This window comes from Mastigoproctus giganteus, chromosome 14 (genome assembly GCF_048544385.1).
Source record: "Mastigoproctus giganteus isolate SK-2022 chromosome 14, ASM4854438v1, whole genome shotgun sequence".
NCBI lineage: Eukaryota > Metazoa > Arthropoda > Arachnida > Uropygi > Thelyphonidae > Mastigoproctus > Mastigoproctus giganteus.
In genome coordinates, this window is record NC_143588.1 from 122859030 (window position 1) to 122884296 (window position 25267).

The 25267-nt window shown below is 38.2% G+C and overlaps 1 protein-coding gene across 4 annotated transcripts in view; it reads right to left on the reverse strand.

Moving 5' to 3' along the window:
• Positions 1-25267, reverse strand: part of LOC150075706 (CCR4-NOT transcription complex subunit 4-like) — a 494519-nt gene that overhangs the window by 247084 nt on the left and 222168 nt on the right. For all 4 annotated transcript variants that reach the window (XM_090388673.1, XM_090388675.1, XM_090388674.1 and 1 more), the window contains exon 9: positions 4846-4913. In XM_090388673.1, the coding sequence (XP_090244799.1) occupies positions 4846-4913 (68 nt within the window). The remainder of the gene's footprint in view (positions 1-4845; positions 4914-25267) is intronic.

The window sequence follows — 25267 nt, forward strand, 5'->3', positions numbered from 1 at the left end:
AAAGAAGGAGATGAAGAAAATATAGGATTTAACAGGTAGCCAGGAAGACAAAGAAGCATATAAATTAGCAAATAAGGAGGTAAAAAGGGCTGTGGCAATAGCAAAGGCAATGGACGAGGTCTATGGGGAACTGGAAAGGAAAGATGGAGATAGGCAATTGATGAGGATAGCCAAAGCGAGAGACAAGGCATCAAAAAACTTCTCATCAATAAAAAAGATAAATGATGAGAGGAGAGTGGTGATACAGGACCAGGAGAAGGTTAAGGAAAGGTGGAAAGAATATTTTATAAGAAGTTATTAAATGAGGAAAACTTAAGAGCATTATGCGAGGATGGAGAGACAAATGAAAGAGTAGTGGAAGGCATAAGCAGGAAAGAATTGGAAAGTGCACTCAGAAAAATGAAGAGGGGAAAAGCAGTAGGTGCTGATCAGATACCAGTACAGGTATGGAGAAGTATGGGCAAAGAAGGTATTGGATATCCTATGGGACTTTATGGAGAAACTGTGGCAGCAGGAGAGGATACCCAATGAGTGGAGGGAAAGTATACTTGTGCCAATCTATAAAATAAAGGGTGATGTGCAGGAATGTGGGAACTACAGGGGAATAAAGTTAATGTCTCATTCGATGAAGATCTGGGAAAGAATTGTGGAAGGAAGGATAAGGCAGGAGAGGAACAGTTCGGTTTCATGCTGGGAAGAGGAACAATAGATGTGATCTTTGCTTTAAGACAGGTGATGGAAGGTACAGGGAGATGCAAGTTGAGTTGCACATGGTGTTCATAGACCTGGAAAAAGCATATGAGAGTGCCCAGACAAGAGGTATGGAGATGCATGTACATAAGGCTTGTGAAGGAAATGTAAGAGGGAGAAGTGACTCAGGTTAAGAATAGTGTAGGTATGACCGATGGGTTCTCTGTAGAAGTTGGACTGCACCAGGGATCAGCTCTCAGCCCATATCTGTTTGATCTGGTAATGGATGTGTTGGTGACAGACGTGAAGAGTAGAGCACCATGGAGTATGCTGTTCGCAGATGATATCGTACTGTGTGAACTAGGGCTTGCAAACCGGTTTTATAAACCGGTTAAATCCGGTTTTCATATTGAGTTGTTAAAACCGAAACAGAGCTTCTAAAACCGGATTCGAATATTTTTTTAGTTAGCCCTCTAATATAGTTTTTTGTTACGCACATTTTCTTTTGTTTGTTCGTTTATCTGGATCATTCAACTGCTTTATGTTTTAAACATGTTTTTTTTAAATTTTATTTTATGTTTTGGTACGAATCTCATGGGCAAGTGGCCCAAATCTAGAAGGGGTACCTTTTATCTTCCCACCTGTATCTTTTGAAACTTGCCTCGTTTAGACTCTTCATTCAGTGCTTGCGGGAGTGACTCATAGTATTGTGCCTTTGTTATCTTCAATATTTTTATTTAAAATTGCCGGTGATATAAATTCCTACTAATTAATATTCATTACTCTTAATATGTCTAAGATGAAATCAAATATATGGAATTATTTTGCTCGAAAAAGCAAAGATGAAGCACAATGTTCAAAATAAATAAATAAGATCTTTATTGTACAGTTCACCGGTACACGCAGGTACCACGACCATACAATACCCTTCACATGTCAGAAGATAATGAAATCGTCTGGAGGATCTACATCATCTTTGATGTTGCATTTAAAGAAAATGCATCAGATTGACATTAAACAAGATAACAGTGTACCTTCCGTAAAAATGGTAAGAACATTAGAAAACTTTAACGTTAAAAAATCTATGGAAGAAGAGATTTCAAAATTAGCTGCTTTAGATGGATTTTCTTTTAATTCAATTTCCAAGAGTGAGTTTATACAATGAAGCCTTCACCTTCAGAGAAATAAATACGATAAATTACCACCAGCCTCAGTGAATGGAATTAAAAATATGGTTCTGAATTATTATAAAACTAAGAAAGAAGAACTCATTCAGCATTTCAAAAATTCACTGGTTTCGGGTGCATGGTATTCATTGACTCTAGACGAATATATTTCTATACAAAATAAAAGGTATATGAATATAAATGTGCATTCAAAAGACAATCATTGGTCGTTAGGTCTTATTGAGATTAATGGTTCACTTGATAGCAGAAGAACTGAGCAAATTGTGAATGGACACTTGAAGGAATTTGGTTAAAACTTGGATGAGGATATTGTTGCCTGCACCACCGATGGAGCAGCAATGATGATTAAGTTTGGCAGGAAAATTACGCCTAATCATCAACAACGTATAGCCCATTGTATACATCTGTCAGTTATAGATGTACTTTACGGAAAAGCAATCAATTATGGTGCGACAGTCTCTGAGTCTCCCAAAGACAATGAAGAAAAAAAATGAAAATAATGAAGGAAGTAGTGATGATGAAGAAGTTGAAGAAAGACAGCAAGGCACGCTTTATCAAACCGACTTTACCGATGAGCTCATTTATTTCTTCAATTCGATGGCCAATATTGCACAAACTATTAACAAAGTCAGAAAAATTTGCAAGCTTTTTCGAAAATCGCCTACCAAAAATGACATATTACAAAATTTTGTTAAAGCAAAATTTAATGGGAAAGAATATAAACTTATATTAGATTGCAAGACTAGATGGGATAGCACATTCTATATGATTGTGAGATTTTTGAAATTGAAAAATTGCATTCCAAATGCTCTATGTGCAGTACTGTCAACTGAAGCTGTGTGTGACGATGACTGGAAAACACTTGAATTGCTATGTGAAACTTTGCGACCAGTTGAAATGATTCTGAAGGCTATAACCTCAGAAGATACAGACTTACTTAAAGCAGAGTCTTCAATAGAATTTCTGCTTGCTAAGCTTGATACAGCAGAAACCCCATTTGCTTTTAAGTTTCACCAAAGCCTTTTGCAGCGTTACAATGCAAGACGAAATTGCCAAACTGTGGCTTTGCTGAGCTACCTACACAACCCCAAAAAGTTTAGGAAAGAAGATTCAGGTTCAAGAACTTTCGATTTTCCAAGTAAGCAAGTTTTGAAAAAGCATGCTGAAGAGATTTATCAGAGATTATTTGCAAAACATTCCGAAGGAGTCTTAGCGTTGAATGAAGAAACTGAAAATAAACGAACTGTTCTTTTAGAAGAAAACAAAGACTCATCTAGTTCCAATGTCGGAGATACACTCATGCGAGAGTATGATAGTGATTATTAGAGAGTATGATATGAAAGAGATTAACTGAAGAGCCTTCAAAATATCAGAGTGAATTGGAAATCAGCAAAGAATTTAAAATTTCGGAGGCAACTAGCAGCAGAAATGAAAAGCTGGAGAAAGTTTATAGAGCACTGCTGACCATTAAACCAACAAGTGTCCAATCTGAGAGAGTGTTTTCAATCACTGGTCTCTTTAACACAAAAATAAGGTCAAGTCTATCAGGAAAAATGCTTAATATACTGTGTTTTTTAAATGGCCATTTTCAGAAAAAAGCTGAGCAATAAATAGTAAAGTAATTTCCCCAAGCTGTTTATTTTTATTTATTTATTTATTATTATTATAGGGCTTATTATTTTTTTGTATAATCTCAAGCTGGTTACCTTTTTGGAGCATTTTAATTTTTTTATTTTTTTTACTAATAAGAGGTTTAAAAGATTTGATTACGATTTGTATAATCTACCCAAGATAAAATAAATACTTGTGTTATAAGCTTTTAATTATTTTCCCTAAGTCTGAGAAAATCGGTTTTAAAACTGGTTTTAAGAATAAACTTCGGTTAAACTCGGTTTTGAAATTTCTCGGTTTTATGCAAGCCCTAGTTTGAACCATCGCAAGGAAAGGTAGTGGAGGAATGGAGGAAAGCACTGGAAGAGAGAGGCATGAGGATAAGTAGAACAAAGACAAAATATATGGTATTGAATGGAGAAGCTGACGGCTCCATAAAATTGCAGGAGGAAAAGCTACCATCAGTTTTGAAATTTAAGTATCTGGGATCGAACGTTGAGAGGGATGGAGGATTGAGTGCAGAAATACAGCATAGAGGGCAATGTGGATGGTTGACTGGAGAAAGATGAGTGGGGTGCTGTGTGATAAGAAAGTAAATTGTAGAATGAAGGGAAGAGTGTATAAAACTGTAGTTAGACCCACATTGATGTATGGTGCGGAGACATGGGTGATTACAAGGGCCCCAGGAAAAGAAGATGGAAGTGGTGGAGATGAGGATGCTAAGATAGATCTGTGGTGTGACAAGGAAGGACAGGATAAGAAATGACTACATCAGAAGTACGGTTCAGGTGGGGCTCTGAGTAAAAAAAAAACAGGAATCTAGGTTGAGGTGGCTTGGACATGTGGAACGAAGTGAGTATGTGGGGAAGAGGAAGAGGGGGGGGGAGACCTAAGATGAGATGGAAGGACAAGGTGGCAGAGGATTTAAAAGAGAGGAAGCCCAGGATAGGGAGGGATGGAGGAAAAGAATTAAGGAATGAAATGCAGACCTCACATAAACGTGGGAAGAAGGCAAAGATAAAGAAGAAGGTTCACTTTCATAATAATGAAAATTCCACCTTCATTCATTTTACTAACCCTCTCTCAGAGTCTTATAAACATCGATCAGGTCACCTCTGAAGTGGCTAGTTCCTAAGCTCTGTAGTGCATATATATTCCGAAAGTTAGCGAAGTGGTGAAATTAGTGAAGTGGTGACCTTAAATAGTCAAGCAATTAAAATCAAATAAGAATACATACTAAATTTAATTAAAGTATTTAAGAAATTTAAGAATAGCCAGTAACAAATGGATTCTTAAAGATATGTGCATTATTCTGAACCTAATATAATAACAAAAAAATTTCATTGATTCAACTCACCCTTGTTGCATTTCTTCTTTTGTGAAACTAGCAGCTTCATCTCCTAATTCATGTAAGTACATGCAATCCTACATGCAAAGATGCATAACTGTATATTTCATTCATGTTTCAATATTATTCTACAAAATTTTCCTAGATTAATATGGTTTAATTTTATAGACTAGAAATATATTAACTGTACACCCACTGGCTAGAAAATTAAAAACCTTTGTTTAATATCTGGTGGGATCACCTTTTGCCCAAATCCCAGTCCACACACACTGCGGCACAGATTCCACTAAGTATCTGAGGGGGTGGTGGGTCTAGCTCCAGATTTGACCATTCTTCAATCAGTATATTTGTTAGTTGCTGTATTGTGGTTGGCTGACACTATAAAGCTATAAAGCCCAACTATAAAGCTATAAAGCGACAACTATAAAGCTATAAAGCGACAACTATAAAGCTCAACTGCCCTTTCCACATACATATCACATATGTATGTGGTATCTTATGTATGTAATGTATGTAACTTATCACATACATTCGCAATTGGATCGAGATCTGGTGAATCAGGCGGTCAATTGTAGATGTCGGAAATTTTGGGAATTTTCATCAAACCAGTCACGTACAATTTTTGCACAGTGGATAGCAATGAGATAAACCTGATAAAATGGTGGATAAAAATGAAGCAATACAGGGTGGAGATGGTCCAAAATAACAGAAAGATATTCACTGGTGTGTTGTCATCTTGAAAGAATCCATTGTAATCTACAATGGCTGGCAGAAAGATATTTGTTGGAAGTAACACAATCTTCTAAAAGTATAAGAGTTCGTACCAACAGAACATATCCCCATACCATGAAACCACCTCAAGCAACTTGAGTGGTGGGGACACAAGGCAGTCTGCATGAATGGCTTTATGTACATTTTTTCCCTGCCACTGGTGCAAGCAAACATAAATCGAGACTTAGTGGACCATATGGATCTTTTTCCATTGTTCCATAGTCCAGTTTTGGGGTGGCCTGCACCACTCCAATCAAATCTTTTTTTTTTTTTTTTTTTTTTAAGTGGCTCTTGTATAGGCACATGACTACCAAATCCCAGACTCTTAAATTCCTAACATATAGTTCAGCAAATGTAGCACCAAACCTTCCATTCTGGAGTACAATTCGCATTAAATTCCTGTGGTCTTGTTCTTGGAGTACTTTCTGCTGTATCTCTTCCTTTTAGAGCTGCATTCTTCTTTTGTCTTCCACACACTACATACTTTTGAGATGGCTGCTTTCAACATCACTAGTGGTTTCCTTTGTTTTCACAATTTACTAAATGTGCTCCAACAATAACACCTAAAATGGGAAGATCATCTGTCTTCAAGACCAGATTGACTCAGAAGATCCAGGATCTGAATTTATGATCATTCTATGCAACAACTTATATTTACACAATGTGTGTTTTATTATCTGCTGATGCCAGTTGGAAAAAATTTCCAATTCTTTGGCCAGTGAGTGTAATAAAACCATAATATAATAAGCCATAGCTTTTCTTTACTAGTTTCTATTGATCATTAGTATTCAGGTGGGTAGAGATTGAACTGCTCCTTAAACATGACGCAAGTACATTGAGACACCAGTGCACCTTCCTCAGTCTAAGGAACAGTGGTATTTATAGAATTCAATTATCTTATTATAATAGCATAACCATATATAAAATATATGGAACATATAAGTAGTCCTTACTCTGGCCAACACTAAGCAGCTATAGCTGAGCAAAGGCCTTATTGCTTACCTTAATAGAGATGAAAGGACACCTAATTTTGTGCATTATCACTCTGATTCATATTGAGGCCTTGTGTTTGCGAATGAAAGATCAAAAAGAAATTGTAGGATGTCTTGAAGTCATTGTTAAAGTCATTAACCATTTTATTGCTAAATCCATAAATAAGTGACTTCTAAAAATATTTTTGGAAGATCTTCAAGCACTACATTCTGATCTTATTACCCATACAGGGGTTCGTTGGCTCAGTTGTGGAAAGGCACTCTCCAGAATTTGGGAGGTCTTTGAAGAAATAAAAGTGTTTCTAATAGAAAGCAATAAAGAAAACCTTTATAATAAAATTTTTACTAAAGATTTCAAGATTACACTTTCATTCATGGTTGACACCTTCAGCCATTTAAATGAGTTAAATTTGAGGCTACAGGGAAAAGATCAATTTGTGGTAGTTTTATACAAGATTGCATTTCAGAAAAAAACTTCAAGTGTTTCAGAACCAAGTTTTAAAAGGAAATGTGCTTCATTTTCCTACTCTTATAAAATGTCTGGAGGAAACTACTGGGGAGTGCCCATCGTATGTAATGAATGTAATCAGAGACCTTAGTGACTAATTCCAAGAAAGATTAATACTTGAAAGAGCACCTCCCAAAATTTGAATTAATGATAAATCACAGAAAATTCGAAAAATCAGTAACTTGGAACAAATTTTCAATCAAATGAAGTAGCAGCTGCAGAGTTAGAACTTGGGCATCATCTTTTCAAAAGTCAAGGTTCGCATTGATAAGGTAATAAATATTAGCACCCAAAAATTAATTGAAAAATATAATTCTTGTATGTGTAATACAGCTAAAAAATAAATTAAAAAAATGCATTTTTAATCTTTAAACAAAAAAAATTATATTTTATTATGTGGTGCTCACTCATATTACAAACTGCAAAAATCTTGCTAGCTTAAAGCAAAAGGTTACTTTTGCTTTAAGATGGACAGTAATTCGATGTCGGTATGGATAAACGTTGTGAGCTAACAGACTTTGAAAGAGGGATGATAATGGGTGCCCGATGCATGGGTCACTATAGCAGAGGTGGTACAGAAATCGCAGTGTCCCTGTTCAACACTATCAAGAGTGTATTGGGAATACACCATTTCTGGAATTACATCTCATTGTGGACAGCGGTGGGTGGAGAAAGGCGGTGGATGAAAGTGGCCGTGTGTCTTACACTGTTTCAGCCAACCAGAGAGCAACAGTGTCACAAATCACCGCTGACTTCAACAAGGGAGGTGTCATAAATGTCTCCAACCAGACCATCAGGCGATCATTAGCCGCAACACTGACCCACCAGAGTCCCATTGCTAACACCATGACACGCCGCAACTGGGCAAAAGAACTTCGGAACTGGACCTCGGATGATTGGAGATAGGTCTCCTGGTCCGAGTCCTGTTTCCAGTTATTTTGAGCAGATGGGAGTGTACGCATCTGGCAGAAGTTGCACGAAGCTATGCACCTGTCATGTCAACAAGGAACTGTTCAGGCAGGTGGACGATCAGTATGGAACCTGGACCATTCAGATGCAATCTCTGAATGGTCCAGGTTACCATACTGACCGTCCTTGCAGACCATCTGCATCCCTTCATGGTCATCGTGCACCCACAGAGCCGTGGTAACTAGAACATGGTTCGAAGAGCATTCTGAAGATTTTACAACCATGGAACGGCCTTCCCGTTCAATAGACATGAACCGTGTGGAGCATCTTTGGGATGCTGCGGAAAAGTCCATTCGAGCTTTGGATCCTCCACCCAGGAATGTAACTGAATTATGGACAGCGGTACAGCAAGCATGGATGGAAATACTTGTGGAATGCTTTTGTGAACTAGTGGACTCAATGCCTTGCTGTGTGACTGCTCTTATCCGGGCAAAAGGTGGGCCTACCCATTACTAGGTAGGTATTCCACACACGATTTCTGCCCACTCAATTCCTTTCCTTTAGTTCTGATTTTTATATTTATGATATAAGAGAGGTATATCATTTAATATTAAATTTGTTCTGTAAGCTAAAAGTTATTTTTCATGAAGAATTTTATTGTAATAACTTTATTAAAGCATCTTTGAAATAATGTCTTCTTTTTGTTACACTTTTGTTAAAATGTGTATGAGAAAAATGATATTCTGGTAAAATTCCAAGAGGCAAGCAAGGGTAGTGTTTTTTAGCCAATTTTGGCAGGCACCCTTAAAAAGGTTTGCCACCTCTAACCTAGACTATTCATGACAACCCTCTTGTTTCCTCTCTTTTCTCCAGCCTACAAAGATCTTACTAGTAACTCAAACATCTTCCATTTTATTACAACAGCCTTCCATGAGGGACCATATCAAAAGCTTTGTTAAAAAAACAGATATACATGCATAATTTCAAAAGTGTTACCTGCATTCAAATGATTAATGACACATCATAGCAATTCACCAGATTGGTCAGGCATGATCTCCCCTAATGAACCCATGCTAGGATCTATTCAAGATACCATTCTTCAAGATGGTCCTGAATGGCATTCTTCAACCATGGATCCCATGATCCCCTAGAAGAGAAGTCAAAATCACTGGCCTATAGTTGCCTATTTCCTCTTTGGCACTGCCTTTGTGAAGTGGAAAGAAAATAGCTTTGCCAGTCCAAGGGAATCTTTCTAGTGTTCAATGACATTCATTAACATTACCAGTAGTTCAATACTCTCATATGCAGCTTTTTTAATTGCAAATGAATACATACCATCTTCCCCTGATGCTATGTCCTCCTCTAATTTCAACAGTGAACAAATACTTCTCTGAGATCATTATATCACTTATTTTAGAGTAGTCTGATACTTTAACATTCCCTAGAGTTTCGAGCTTGCTTTTAATTGTAAATATTGAGAAGTATCTGTTTAACTCATCAGCCATATCTGCTCGGGGTTTATAAGGACCATTCACTACAACAATTAATGGACATATTGGATTTACTTCCTCATATTCACATATGAGGGCTCCTCATCCTCATTCTTGCACACACCTTGCTCAATCGGTGGCTTTCATACATATCCTCCTATAATACTCACAAATGTCAGAATTGCCTGATTATACAATTGTCACATGCTTGTTTCTTTTACTCAACCATATTCTTGTCACCGGTCATCCTTTTTGGCAACTTACATTTATGAGATTTGACCAGTGGTATGAATACCTTTGTGGCATCAAGAATAAATTTCTTGAACATTTCAAAGGGCTCATTTGTATTTGGCATCATACAATAGTCACTCCAATTAATTGAGCCCAAAAAATTTCATTCCATTCCTTGGTCTGTAACCAAGTTACAAAGGAGGTTAGGGAGGCGAAGGCAGATTACGAGAAATCTTTGGCAAATGATGCAAAGAAAAACAGCAAAGAGTTCTTTACTTATGTAAACTATAGAAGGAAGGGGATGAATCAGATTGGTCCACTTGATATCGATGGTTCAACTGTTGATGATCCTGCTCAGGTAGATAACAAACGAAATGAATATTTTGCATCAACATTCACACATGAGGAGTTATTCGGGGAGGGAAATGCCAGAGGTGTATTCAACTCTGGCAGTAAGCTAGATAATCTTGTAATAACTGAGAGTAAAATGGAAGAGAAATTGTTGAAGATAAACATAAGAAAGGCACCTGGGGTGGATGGAATCTATCCAGTTATATTAAAGGAGGCAGCAAAGGAAGTAAGCAAACCCTTAGCCATAATTATGAGAGCTTCCCTGGACCCAGGAAAGGTACCCATGGATTGGAGATGTGCAAATGTGACCCCAATGCACAAAGGAGGATCAAAGGGAGACGGGTAATTACAGACCGTTAGTTTAACTTCTGTACCAGGGAAATTAATGGAGGCACTGGTTAAAGAAACATTGCAGACAACACTTCAGTTATAGCTCGGACACAGCATGGGTTTTTTAAGGAGAAGTCTTGTCTGACTAATTTGATTGGCTACTATGATGTAGTCACAAAGGAATTGGATGCAAAGAATAACTTTGATATCATATACTGTATTTGGATCTTAGAAAATCCTTTGATACTGTTGCACATGGAAGACTGCTGCACAAATTGGAGCAGTGTGGCGTTGGAGACAAATTGCTGCTATGGATAAAGGGATGGTTGAGTGTGAGAAGACAGGAGTGGTAATCAATAGACACTGCTCTTTGTGGACTAATGTTATTAGTGGAGTCCCTCAGGGTTCGGTGTTAGGTCCATTGTTGTTTTCTGTATTTATAAATGATATTGATGATGATATATCAGGCTTAATATCCAAGTTTGCAGACGATATGAAGGTTGGCAAGGTTGTTAATGACACTAATGACAGTACACTGCTGCAACAGGATCTAGAAAAGTTGAACAGAGGTGGCAAATGAAGTTTAACATTGACAAATGTAAAATACTACATATGGGAAGCAGTAATCCCAGAGTAACGTATCAACTCTGTGGTACCACACTGACAGTGGCAGAGAATGAAAAGGACCTGGGGGTAATTGTGCAGGCAGATATGAAGTTTTCTGAGCAGTGCAGAAGGTCTGCAAGAGTAGCTCACGGTGTCTTGTCAATGATATACAGGAATTTTTCTAGCAGTGATAATAAGGAGGTGATTATCCCCTTGTATAAGACAACAGTCAGGCCACACCTTTAGTACTGTATACAGGTCTGGAGGCCTCATTTTAAGGATGTAGAGCTGTTGGAATGAGTACAGAGAAGGGCAACAAGATTAGTGAATGAAACAAAGGATTGCTCTTACGAAGAAAGGCTTAAGTTTTTCAAATTACAGTGTCTGGACACTAGGCACCGTCGAGGTGATCTGATAGAGGTGTACAAAGCCTTGAATGGTTTGAGCATGCTCAATGCTGATGGGATTCTTCCTCTTGCTCAGAATAATCGCCCAAGAGGGAATAAATTCAAATTGAGGAAAGACGGTTGTAGGATAGATGTGCAGAAGTTTGCCTTTAGCCAGCAGGTGGTTGATTGCTGGAACAAACTTCCATCTATCGCTGTAGAAGTTGATAGCTTAAACAGATTGAAGGCAGAACTTGACAAACATTTGGAGCGAGTGGATGGGTGAAATAAGGGGCTTTTTTTTTTTTTTTTTTTTGGCTGATGCTATATAAGCTTGCTTTCTTGCATCATGTGCCTTTGCTAATGCTAATGCATTATAGCTCGTTTTCTCTCTGATATTAAAGGTTTATTCAGATACAATCCATCAATCAAATTTATGGCACTGTGGTGACTGCTGTTGGTCCTTCGACCATGAATTTTTGATACATTTAGGCTGCTCAGTGAGAACTAAATCCAGGATATTAGAACCACCTGTACTCTTTTGGATATTCTGGGATAAGTTGTGATCCTCCAGTTTATTTAAAAACCTGTGATCATAGTGCATTTCCAGGCTATAAGAGGTAAATGTCACCCATAATGAGACAAGTGGGTATATTTGCATTACTTTGGAGATATCAACTGCCCTACATTACTGCTATAATGTCAAGCTCGTGGACAGAGTCACTTCAAATATGTAATGAGCTAACTGTATAGTATAATGGATGTGTGCATGTGCGTGCACACACACATTCATGGCTCATGTTTAATGTGGAGACATGGCAGCATATGTGAATCACAGTTTCTGAGTTTAACCCAATGATGTATGGAGAAAATAACCTCTCCCCCACACAAAATGGATATTATTATTATTAGCCATATGATTCAAGGAAGCCTGAGGCTTATGCTGTACCAGCCACAAAAAAAAAACATTCAGAGCTACTATGAGAGAAAGAGTCAGAAGTAGAAAGGAATCACCAAGAAAGAGAATAATGATGATTTCCAGCTGAGAATCCTGGGTTTGCCAAACTCATACTCACCATATGTGGGGTAAATATGGTAGGTCATTTGAACAGAGACATGACAACCTAAGTAAAACAGTTTCTGATTTTAATACAACATATTGGGGGGAGGATGCTCCTTCCGTCCAAATCTTGCCATTAAGATCAGAATGGAACATAAAATAATGTTTATATTTACAATTTTTATTCAAGGTAATATGGGGACGAATACTTCTTCCTTCATTATGCACTTGTATTATCTTATCTTCCTTCATGGATTAGGTGATCCACCTGTTCCGATCTCGAAGAGGTCTGCCCATCTTTTCTTTGGTCTTCCTCAGTCTCTTTTTCCTTTTGCTCTATGTATAAGCTAATTTAGGGAATCTATTATTTTCCATTCTTTCTACATGTTCTTTCCATCTTTGTCTGTATTCTATAATTTTTCCATTAATTGAGTAAATCTAATTCCTTTCTAATATTTACGTTTGGTATTTTATATAATTTTGTACATCCTTTAACATATCTTAAATTTCATTTCTGCAGCTTTTGTTTTGGTATCCATGTTTCAGAACCATAAAGAAGTGTTGGTATTGCCATTAACTTTGTAAAATTTCAATTGTGTTTCTTTCCTTGTTTTCTTAGCCAGAGTTCTTTTTATTGTTTCACATATATTTTGAAACTTCACCAATTTCTGGTTCATATCTTCTTCGACATCATATGTTATATCACATTCTAGATATTTAAAATATTTTACTTGTTCTAATATTTTATTGTCTAACTATTTTTGTTCTCACCATATTTTTCCCTTTAAAAGCCATTGTTCTAGTTTTCATCGTTGATATTTTAACCTTACATTCTTCTGTTATTTGGTTTAATTTATATACTGCTCTTTGTAAATTATCTTCACTATCTTGAATAATTACTCGATCATCTGCAAATAACAGTGTATTAATTTGTATTAACCTGTATTAATTTCTTCTTTCATTTACATATCATATTCTCGATATATATGTTACACAGCATTGGTGACAAGCTACATCCCTGTCTAACTCCTTCATTTATTATACTTTATTCTGTTAATTTATTACCTGTATTTATTACTGTTTTTGTTCCTCGATATAAACTCTGTATTATTTTTGTAAGATGCTTTGGGTATCCTTTATTACTCAATATGTCCCATAGTTTTCGTCTGTCTACTCGATTAAATGCTTTTTCATAATCTATAAATGCTAAATGCCTTTCTAAATTAAACTCTTTTCGTTTTTCTATTATTTGTTTTAATATAAATATATTATCTGCACATGATCTTCCTTTTCTGAATCCTGCCTTTTCTTCTATTAATATTTCAACAGAGCTAATTTTAATTCTGTTATTTAGGTATGCATTTTATATACTGTATTTAGTATGCTATTCCCTCTATAATTCTTTGTATCATTTCTATTTCCTTTTTTAAATATTAAAATAATTTTTGCTATCTTCCATTCTTCTGGTATTTTATATCGTTCCCAACATTTATTAAATAAATTTAGTATCCTGTCTTTTAAAAAACTTCCTCCACACTTGATCAGTTCTGCATTTATACCATACATTCCTACTGCTTTCCTATTTTTTGTAGCTTTCACTGCCTTTTCCAATTCTTCCTTCGTTATTGGATCTATGTCACTAACTGGGTCTAACTGTATCTCTTCTGTTTGATGTTGGGTCTTTCCACAATTCTTCATAATGTTTTTCTTCTTTGTTCTTCCTTTATGAGATGTTCTTCCTTTATATGATATAATTACAGACTAGTTAGTTTAACTTCTGTTCCGGGTAAAATAATGGAGTCACTGGTTAAAGATGCATTGTAGGATCATCTAGACAAGACTGCAGCAATAATTAGACACAGCATGGGTTTGTTAAGGGAAAGTCTTGTCTGACAAATTTGATAGCATATTATGATGTGGTTATAAAGGAACTGGATGCAAAAAATAATTTTGATATCATATATTTGGATTTCAGGAAAGCTTTTGACACAGTTGTGCACGGAAGATTATTGTACAAATTGGAGCAGAATGGTATTAAGGGTAAGTTGCTACAATGGATAAAAGGATGGTTAAGTGGGAGAAGACAGAGGGCGGTAATCAATGGATGCTGCTCTTCGTGGACTAATGTTATTAGTGGAGTCCCACAGGGTTCGGTGTTAGGTCCACTGTTGTTTTGTATATTTATCAATGATATTGATGAAGGTATATCAGGCTTAATGTCGAAGTTTGCAGATGATACAAAGGTTGGCAGGGTTGTTAATGACAGTAATGGCAGTGTGCTACTGCAACAGGATCTAGATAATTTGGGCAGATGGGCTAAGAAGTGGCAACTGAAGTTTAACCTTGACAAAGCAAAGCACTGTATATGGGTAGAAATAACCCCAGAGAAACGTACCAACTGTGTGGTACTACACTTAAGGTAGTAGAAAATGAAAAAGACCTGGGAGTAATTGTGCAGTCAGATATGAAGTTTTCTGAGCAATGCAGACAGGCTGCCAGGGCAGGTCATGGGGTTTTGTCAATGATATATATGAATTTTGCTAGCAGGGAGAAGGAGGTGATTGTCCCTCTGTATAAGGCAATGGTCAGGCCACGCCTTGAGTACTGCGTACAGGTCTGGAGGCCTCATTTTAGGAAGGATGTAGATTTTCTTGAGCGTGTACAGAGAAGGGTAACAAGATTGATAAGGGGAATGAAGGGATCCTCTTACCAAGAGAGGCTTAAGTTCTGCAAATTGCAGTGGCTGGAGACTAGGCACCTGCACGGTGATCTGATTGAAGTGTATAAGGCCTTGAATGGGTTGAGCACGCTGAATTCTGATGGGATCCTTCCACTTGTTCAGATTACGAACCTAAGGGGGCATAAATTCAAATTAAGAAAAGACAGATGTAGAATAGATGTGTGGAAATTTGCCTTTAGCCAGCGGGTGGTTAATTGCTGGAACAAACTTCCATCTGTCGTGAAAGTTGACAGGTTAAATAAATTTAAGGAGGAACTGGACAGGTATTTGGAGGGAATGGTGTTTTTTTTTTTTTTTTTTTTTGGCTGATGCTGCATAAGCTCATACACTTGCTTTCTTGCATCACATGCTACTACTACTATTATATTTATTCTTGAAGTGCCTTTCTCTGTGCTGTTCAAGTGTTTCATCATTTTATATGCCAAATTTTGTCTTCCATGAACATCATGTTCTATTGTGCTTATAACTCTATCCCATGACTCTGTTTTAGACTTCCTTATTATATCTTTAGTTTTATTGCGTTCTTGTTTATATATTTCTTCATTCTCACTTGTCCTGTTTTGTATATATTTAAGATATTTATCTTGTTTATCTTGTACTGCTTTAGCTATTTCTTCATTCCATACCTTTACCCCCTCTTCTTATAGACAATTCGTCTGAATTGTCCTATTGTCTCTTTTGCATTATATTTCATATATTATTCCATCATATATGAAATAATATATTTCATATATTATTTCATATATGATGTTTTACTTATTTTGTCTTTAATCATTTTTTCATATAAATTTTGTATACTTTCTTCTTGGAGTAGATATACTTTATAACCCAACTCCTCTTTCCCCTGTTTAATAGCTTTTCTCTTCTTCCATTTAGGCTATAACCCTATTTTTGAAGCCACTAAAAAATTATCTGAATTAATATCATATCCTCTAACCACCCTAGTATCTCATTCTTTTGCTAATTTTTGATTTACTATTACATAGTCTATTAGTGATTGTGTACCTCTTGCCAATCATGTATATTTATGTATATCACATTTTCTAAAAAAATGTATTTGTTATCTTTAAATTATTAAATGTTGCAAAATCTCTTAATTTATATCCATTTCCATTTACTTTATTTTCTCCAAAACATCCCATAATATTTTTTATTGGCTTATTCCTTACCCCAAGCATTATAATCTCCCAAAATAACTACATTGTCCTTTTTTATATCCTTATCTAGTTCTTTTTGTAACTCAAAATGAAATATTTGTTTCTTCCTCTTTTCCATCTTCTGGAGCATAAATTCCAATTATACATAAATAACGTCTGTCTAATTTAAATCTTACTGTTATTATTCTATTATTTATAAATGTGTAGCTCTGTATTTTGGTTTTCCATTTCCGATCTATTAATATTGCTACCCCTCCATAGCTCTTTCCTTTTGATTACTCCACTGTATATCATTATATAAGAATCAATCTTTCATACCTTTTAATTTTTTCTTTGTTTCTGTTATTATTGCTATATTTACTTTCTTCTGTTTTAAATGTTTAAGTAGTTCGACTTCTTTATATCCTAATCCACCTCTTATGTTCCATGTTGCAATATTTAAAATGTCCGTTATTCCTTTTCGTTTCCTTTTTCCAGTCCGAGTCGTATCCCTTTGTCTGTCCGGTTTTCCTCTTTGAGCTTTGAGTTTTTATTTATTTTTACATGGAGAGGGAACTAGCCTCCCGCACAACCCCCAACCTGGAAGACCAGTATGTTACTTTTCATCCGATCCCTACCCTTTGACCTGTCTGGCTAGGGTGACCGGCAGTCTAGCTACCGGCAGCATAGCTCTCTGGGTCATCAGGATATTCAGGCCTGTATTATTATCAGAATAATGAAATTATTAGGTTAAAAAATCATTAATTTTCCTTTCTAATTTTTAAAAGGACAAATAGCCATACAATGTAAGTAAAGCAATCTTTTGTTGTACCAGCAAAAAAAAAAAAAAAGTGAATTTGCCATTCACAGATTTTTATAATACCATATTTTTAAAGTAGTTATAATACGCTTACTGTATTATAACTACTGTTTTAAAATGTATTTCCCCTGCATCTGTCCCTTTCCCAGTGAACAGAAGCCACTTAGTACCACAGACCATCATAGTCCTCTTTCCTGAAATTAAAACTCCTGTCCTTAATCTTTAATAACAGAAACCTCACTTGTCATTGTTACCTTAGCACTCCATGATCCATGCTTCTTGATTAGACCTGGGTTCGAGCCCGTGACCATCAAATACGGAGGATGTGGAACGGTCAGGCAATGCACATGAAAAAGTTACAAATATGGTTTTGCAAGGTTCAACTCAAGTTAAATAAAACTAAATATAAAGTTACACAACTGGAGAACAGAAACCAAGGAGTGAATAATATACCAGGGGGAATGGGGTTTAACAGGTGTATCAAGACAAGAAAGACTAAGGGGTTACAATTCAAAACAGATACAAAGTTTCCCATGCAATATAAAAGTTGACACGAAATCATACTGATCCTATTAATGATTTACTGGGCCCATACAAGTGGGGAAAAGAATTTTTAGATGTGGCCTTCAGGGTCTGAAGGCTATATCTAAAAAAAAATAGTCTTATGAAAGATTCACAGTAGTGTTAGGTATTGTGTGTAGGGGGAACAGCTTTGATGGTATTGTGTTCACAGTCCAGAGTAAACTGAATGACTGAGGTATAACTGTCATGCAAGTGATACAAGAATCATGTGTTACAAACATGGGCTTAGGGAGTATTAGTAATAGTCGTACAGTGCAAAGAGTAATCGAAGGCTGGATTTCAAGAAGCTTGCCTTAGGCCAGTTTGCTGTATAGTACTAGAATAAATTATCTTTCAAAGTGATTTCAAGATGGACTTATATTTACCAGTAAGTGAGACCAAAAACTTTAAGAGCTTAGGGAGACAAGACTGGATATCATGAAGCTCAGATCAAGAGAACTTGTTACAGAGTACTGGAATAGGACAGTCAATTATGGTAATAGAAAAAGTACCTACTGACTACAATTTTTTTTTTCTTCAGTGAGTCTAATTCCTTGCAGCAATGAACCATTTTTAATGCTACTACCACAACAATTAGAGTAGTTGGTATATAATGCATCATTATATAACCTTATAAAAATATCCCATATGTGAAGTGATATACCCTAAACGGAACCAAATTAAATCCCAACAACCCCGTAGTATGTTAGGGAGCAACCTATGCTTGTGGGCACTACGCTTTCACAGGTCTACCAAAAAATTGTTTATCCGTTTTTTTTATTTATATATGGAAAATTATAAATACACCACAAGGAAAAAGACCTCAGCTAAAATCCTATCCTACCAAGACAGGAAGAACTTTACAAATTATTTTACCATAGAAGAGAACACTATGTCTGTGTTAATTTTTTTTGAATTTATTGAAGAGTTGATTAATGGGGGAGGGGGAGGATTTGCTTACCTGATTTCAGGATCTGCCTCCCCCCCCTCACTTATGCTCTAAAATGTAAAAAGGAGGGAAAAATAACTTGCTAATAAACTCTGCTTTGACCATAACACTTTATTCTAATTTAAATCTGTAGGTTTAAATTATTTAACTAAAACTATGCTATGTGGTACCTATGAAGCTAATTCTCATAGCACGTTACCTGAACTTTAAGTTGAAACCTAATGTGTGCACTATGAATTACATTTACTTTTGGGATAATGGTCCTCATATTATATTACATAAGCTACAACTATCTAATGAAGCTATTAGTATTGATAGAGCAAATGAAGCAAGCTTAGTAAAAAAAAAAAAAAAAAAAAACCCTTATCAGCCAAAAAAACAAAGAAAAGAAAAAACCAACAAAATAATAATAAAAAAACCCATTTCACCTATTCATCCCCTCTAATAGTTTGTCTAGTTCTTCCTTGAATTTATTTTATTCAAATTACCCACTTCCACAACAATGGATGAAAGTGTGTTCCAGCAATCAAGCACACACATTAACTGAAGACAAGTTTCTGCAACCATCCTCAATTTGAATTTTATGCCTTGCTCATGTCAGTAATTGGAATAATTTTTGCACAGCAATCCTTTCCCCTTGTGCATGTCTCAGAAACAGTAAGGATAACCTCAGTAATTAGGTTACTTGCCTATTTAAAGGCCTTAAACACTTCAATCACATACCCCCTTCTAGTTTATAGACACTGAATTTTACAGAATTGAAGTCTTTTTTGGAAAGAGTACCCTTTTGTGTCCCCTGACTAATCTGGTTGCTCTTCTCTGCACTTGTTCCAACAATTCTTTCTTCCTAAAATGAGGCTTCCAAATCTGTATGCAATACTGAAGATATGGTCTAACCATTGCATTATACAACAGGATATCCAACTACAGCCCACATGCATTATCCAGAGACCTTCAACAACCATTAGGTCCTTTTCATTCAACACTATGTCGAGTGCAGTACCACCCAATGGTATACTATTCTGGGGTTACTGTTAGCCAAATGAAATACCTTACATTTACCAATGTCAAACCTCGAATGTCACTTTTAAGCACATCTGCTTAATTTATCGATGTGTTACTGGAATAATATACCCACATTACTGTCATTAACTATCCTGCCAATCTTTACATCATCATCAACTTAAAATATTAAAGTTGATGTCGTAATCAATATTTAATATTACAAAAAATCACGGAGGCCCAATGACATTAATCAATGAGGGCGCTGTTGTCTGCCTACTTGGTTAGTCGCACGTGTTTACTGCTCCAGATTTTTGCTTTTAAAAATTAATGGTAACAATGAGTTTTGTTTTAAAACATATACCAACGGATTCCTCGTCGTGTGGACTATCGTGGGAGTAAGTTTATTTTGATTTTTGGGTTCTCCGCTGGGATATTTTCGTTATTTATCCGGCGCTATTGTCTGTGGGCCGAGTCACCACGCCACCATAGACATAGCATCGGAGAGTGCGGTCACTCTATCTTGGCCGCCAAGAAAGTATCTAGGCGACCTTGACTGGGGGTGGGTTTCCCCCTAGTGTGCTGACAGTGGATAGATTTGCTTGTGACTTAAGTGCGCTTGAACAGTCCGGCAGCTCTGCTGACCTTGAAATTCTCACCACGTTTTCTCCTACTGACCTTGCTGACCGACGGCAAAAAGAAGATCTGCATTGTCTTCCTCGGAGCGTCTACTGTGCTACAACTGATTCTATCATGTTTTCTGTATTCCCTCCCTCCCCACTTATTCAAATTTTCCGCGACTGACTTTCAACTCCTCCCGTTTCTTGCCCCAAATTGACGCATGAACTTGTGCTTCATCGCATGCATCCTGCAGCTGTTGTGGAGGACTTTACACAGTATAGCTTGCATCCCGCTAAACCAGAGAGCCCTGCAAATCCGAAATCGTAGGGAAATGGAGAATGGAATGGAAGAGACAGAGCTTGGTGCTCCAAGCACAATTGAGGTCACGCCACCAATACAGGGGACACAACCAAACTCAACCGAAAGAACAGAGGAGACCAAGGATCCAAAATCGGTCATGAAGAGGAAAAATACAAAATCGACGTTACCGAAATTTGATCGGGAAACCCGGAGTACAAGTGAGGCCAAGCAACCAAGCGATCAGGTGGGAGGACTTGAAGAACAGCATAAAATGGCAGAGGGAACCATCCTAGACCCGACACTCCCACAGGGAACTGTGCCAGAGCAGACACTCCTACTGCGTATAGCCCTCGAAAATATAATGAAGTAGGATCTCTTCATCCATCCGTGCAGAAATAATCCTGCAATGGAATAAGCTGGAGACCATACTAATGAACACACATACAAATTACCAGAGAACAATAGCAACCCTGGAAGCCCTACGTGCAGATGGCGACAATCAAATGCCACAGCGCGCCCCATCATATACTCAAGCGCTGAGGAACACACCCACAGAAACACTGAGAATGGGCAAGGCCACAGAAGCTAAAAAAGAAAACACTTCTGCCAACGCCCAATATAGTCATTTTAAGACCAACAGGGGAAGAAACCAGTACAAGTGAGGAAATCAAGAAAAAAAAGTAATCCAAAACCTCAGAGAAGAATTCGGAGCAACCAGAATAAAAGCCATAAGAAAGACCAGAAATCCAGGGATAGTAATAGAAACGGAGAATAAGGAAGAAGCAGAAGGAATTATAACAAACCCCAAGATCCCTACACTGGGCCTCACAAGCGGAGGCCCCGAAGAGAAAAAGGCCCTCAGTGGTTATCTTCAACATGGACCAGGATTTGACCCCTGAACTTCTGGCTGAGGAGATCTACAGGAAGAATCTAAAAAGTGCACTCCCAGACCGGGATGGGAAAGTGCTGGTTTTCCCAAAATACAAAACCAGAGTAAATAACAGTGGCAACTGTAATTGGGTCATAGAACTTGCCCCTGAGGCTTGGCGAATTCTACGAACACAGAGTACCATCTATGTGGAGTGGAGCAGTCATAAGTATAGGGAGCATGTGGCAGTAATAAAGTGCTATAGGTGCTGCAAGTATGGCCACACCTCCCATACCTGCAACCAGAAAGAAGCTACGTGTGGCCACTGCTCAGAGAAAGGGCATGAATTTAAAAACTGCCCAAACAAGGAGAAAGATCCCATATGCGTCAATTGCAAATCCCTGAGGCTGGACCACACACACTCCATACGGGATGCAAAATGCCCAACGTACCAAAAAGTAAAGAGTGTATTCCAACAACGAATTGATTATGGGGACACACCATAAGAAATATAACTACGGAGTTCTGAAGATACACCAGATCAATGGGCAGCGTGCCAGGGCAGTGGTTGACCAGGTGCGCCACAAAGCCGATGAAGAAAATGCCGACATCATCCTTATCCAGGAGCCCTATACACACACAAAGCAGGTCAGGGGATTCCCAATGAGTTATAAAATTATCCAGAGTGACGAGGATACCCCATGGGCAGCAGTAGTAGTGAGGAATTCGGAAATAGCGGCAACAAAATTACCACAGCTCTGTACGCCCTGGGCTGCCTGTGCTCATATAATCAGCTCAATTGGGAGCTTCTACGCAATTTCATTGTACTGCAGACCTGGTGTGGAAATCGACTTTGCTATCACATATCTCCAATCCATCCAGACAATCCTAGCAGGACAAAGAATAATTGTAGGAGCAGATGTAAACTGCCGCTCCCCTGTTTGGCACAGTGCCACACCGGACCGCCGCGGAACCAGAAATGGACAAAGACTGGACGAATTCCTGGCAAATTCAATCCTCACAGTCAAAAACCAACCCTTTAACCTGCCAACATTCTGCAATACCTTGTGGGAAGCCACGATTGATATCACCCTGACCACAAGGAATATTGAAGCCCACGTGACCGATTGGACAGTGCAAAATGCCTGGACCACATCGGATCACCGTACAATAACCTACCAAATCAGAAGATCAATGACAAAAATAACTACAAACAGACAATTGGCAAACAGATTCGCAATCCAAAAGGCAGACTGGGAACTCTTCAGAGTACAACTGACCAGCAAGGCGCAAAAAACGCTGGAGGAACTGGATAGACAGGCGGTGGACAGTGAGATTAAAAACCCAGATACACTCCAAGAGAAAATCACCAGTATCATAACTGAAGCAGCAGAGACAGCGATGAAGAGGAAAACCCCCTCAGTCGGGGACATGCCCTGGTGGACTCCAGAATTGCAAAGATTGAGAAAACAGGTCCAGACAACACGGAAAGAATTCCAAAGAGCACGGGGAACATGGCCACCAACAGAGGTAGCAGTACTAAGGCAACAATATAAAGAGGTGCGAAACACCTATACAGAAAAAATTAAAAAGAACAAGCGAGCCTCTTGGGAAAACCTGGTCTCCAAGACAGGGAACGAGAACCCCTGGGGCGTAGTGTATAAAATCACCATAAACAAGCTCCCCAGGGGAGAAGCATCCACTGTAACGAGGATGCCCAATGGAAGCCTGACCAAAACGTGGGAGGAATCGATTACCAATATCCTTAGTACTATCATCCATGAACCACCAGATATCCTTAATGAACGACAAAAGGTAATATGCCAGGAAAACCAAACGTATAGAACCCAAGAAATAGAACCGCCCTTCACAGTCGATGAATTACAGGGTGCGGCCTTGCAAATGCGCAACAGGAAATGTCCCGGCCCGGATCTCATAGAACCAGAGATGGTCAAAAAAGCTGTGGAATATATACCGAACCTGATATTTAATCTCCTCAACCGATGCCTTGGAAACTGGGAACTTCCCGACAAGTTGGAAGACTGCACACCTAAAACTTATCCTAAAAAACCCAACAAAACCTCCGGACCAACCAGCCTCATATCGCCCCATAGCCCTACTCTCTACCCTAAGCAAACTCTATGAAAGGCTGCTCCACAAAAGGATCATGAACCATTACAAAACGGCCAACCTAGAATCACCCAGGCAATATGGATTCAAACCGGGCTTCTCGACCATTGAAGCAGTCCAAAACCTCATAACCAAGGCAACCCAAAGTAACAAGAAATATTTTCTGGTAATAGCAGTGGATTTTGCTGGGGCCTTCGACACCATCTGGTGGCCCAGTGTCCTTGGCAGACTCCGGAAAGCAGCAATCCCAGAAAACTTGTATAACAGTGTCCGGGCATATCTGTCAGATAGGAAAATTGAGGTCGTCACAACTTTCCGAAGAGTTGTTAAAAGCGTCCGAAGAGGCTGCCCACAGGGATCTGTCCTGGGGCCACTAATGTGGAACATGGTTTTTGATGACTTCTTGGCTCTGGACCTGGGAAATGTGGCCAGTCAGGCCTTTGCTGATGATCTCATTTTAATGGTGGAAGCGGACTCCAGAACGGGACTTGAAACACAGGCAAACCAAGCACTACAAACCTTACAGAATTGGGCAAAAACACACATGTTAATGATCTCACCAACCAAGACAAACTCAGTACTACTAAAAGGCTCTCTGAACATCAGACGACCACCGCAAATAAAGATAGCGGGATCCACCATTAAACTAGCAAAGCAAATAAAGTATCTAGGTATTATCCTGGATGGAAACCTGTCCTTTACACCTCACCTCACCTACTTGAGAGAGAAACTAAGGAACTATGCAGCACTAGTAGCAAGAGTATCTCGCAGGGACTGGGGACTCAACAGGAAGACCCTGTCCCTGTATTATAAAACAATATTCATCCCAGCGATCACCTACGGATCACCAATCTGGTTCAGGAAGGCCGGAACCGCGGTCAACAGAAGACTGCTGGACACTATCCAAAGAAACATACTTCTAACTATAACTAGGGCATGCAAAACGGTGAGCACCCACGCTCTGCAGGTCCTGGCAGGAGCTCTTCCGCTGGACCTCGAGGTGACTAGATGTGGACTCATGTATTTACTGTCCAAGGATATACCTGCCTCCATCTATGACTTTACCTTGGACCCAACCAACAGCCGGACGGTAGAGAAACAACGAATAGTGGCTCACATGTTGAAGATTTGGCAGCACAGATGGGAGATGTCGCCAAAGGGTCAAGTTACAAGATGCTTCATACCGATAGTCGCAAAAATGTACCCAAAAGCCCCCTCGTGGTTCTATCCCGGGTTAAATACAACCTTCCTCCTGACGGGCCACGGCCCATTTAAAGCAAAACTGAACGCACTCGGAATAATAGAAGAGTCCACATGCACCTGTGGAGAACCTGAAACCTGGCAACATATTATGCATGACTGTGAATGCTACGAAGAACACAGAAGTAGACTTATAACTGAGATTCAATACTTACCGAAAAATCAAGAGTACCATCTACTGGATTCAGAAGATGAATACAAAGCCCTCAGCCGATTTGCACTTGACGTTTTCAATAGAAGACGAACAGAAATAGCCAACCACAACGATTAGATGACCACAAATAATAAATAAAGACAAACTGATAAAACATCAACACAGAGGAAAGGATCGCAAAATACTAAGGACAAACGGCGTAATATGCAGCAGGATAAATGAAACAGCATCGACCTAGGAACCAATGGGAGTGGCT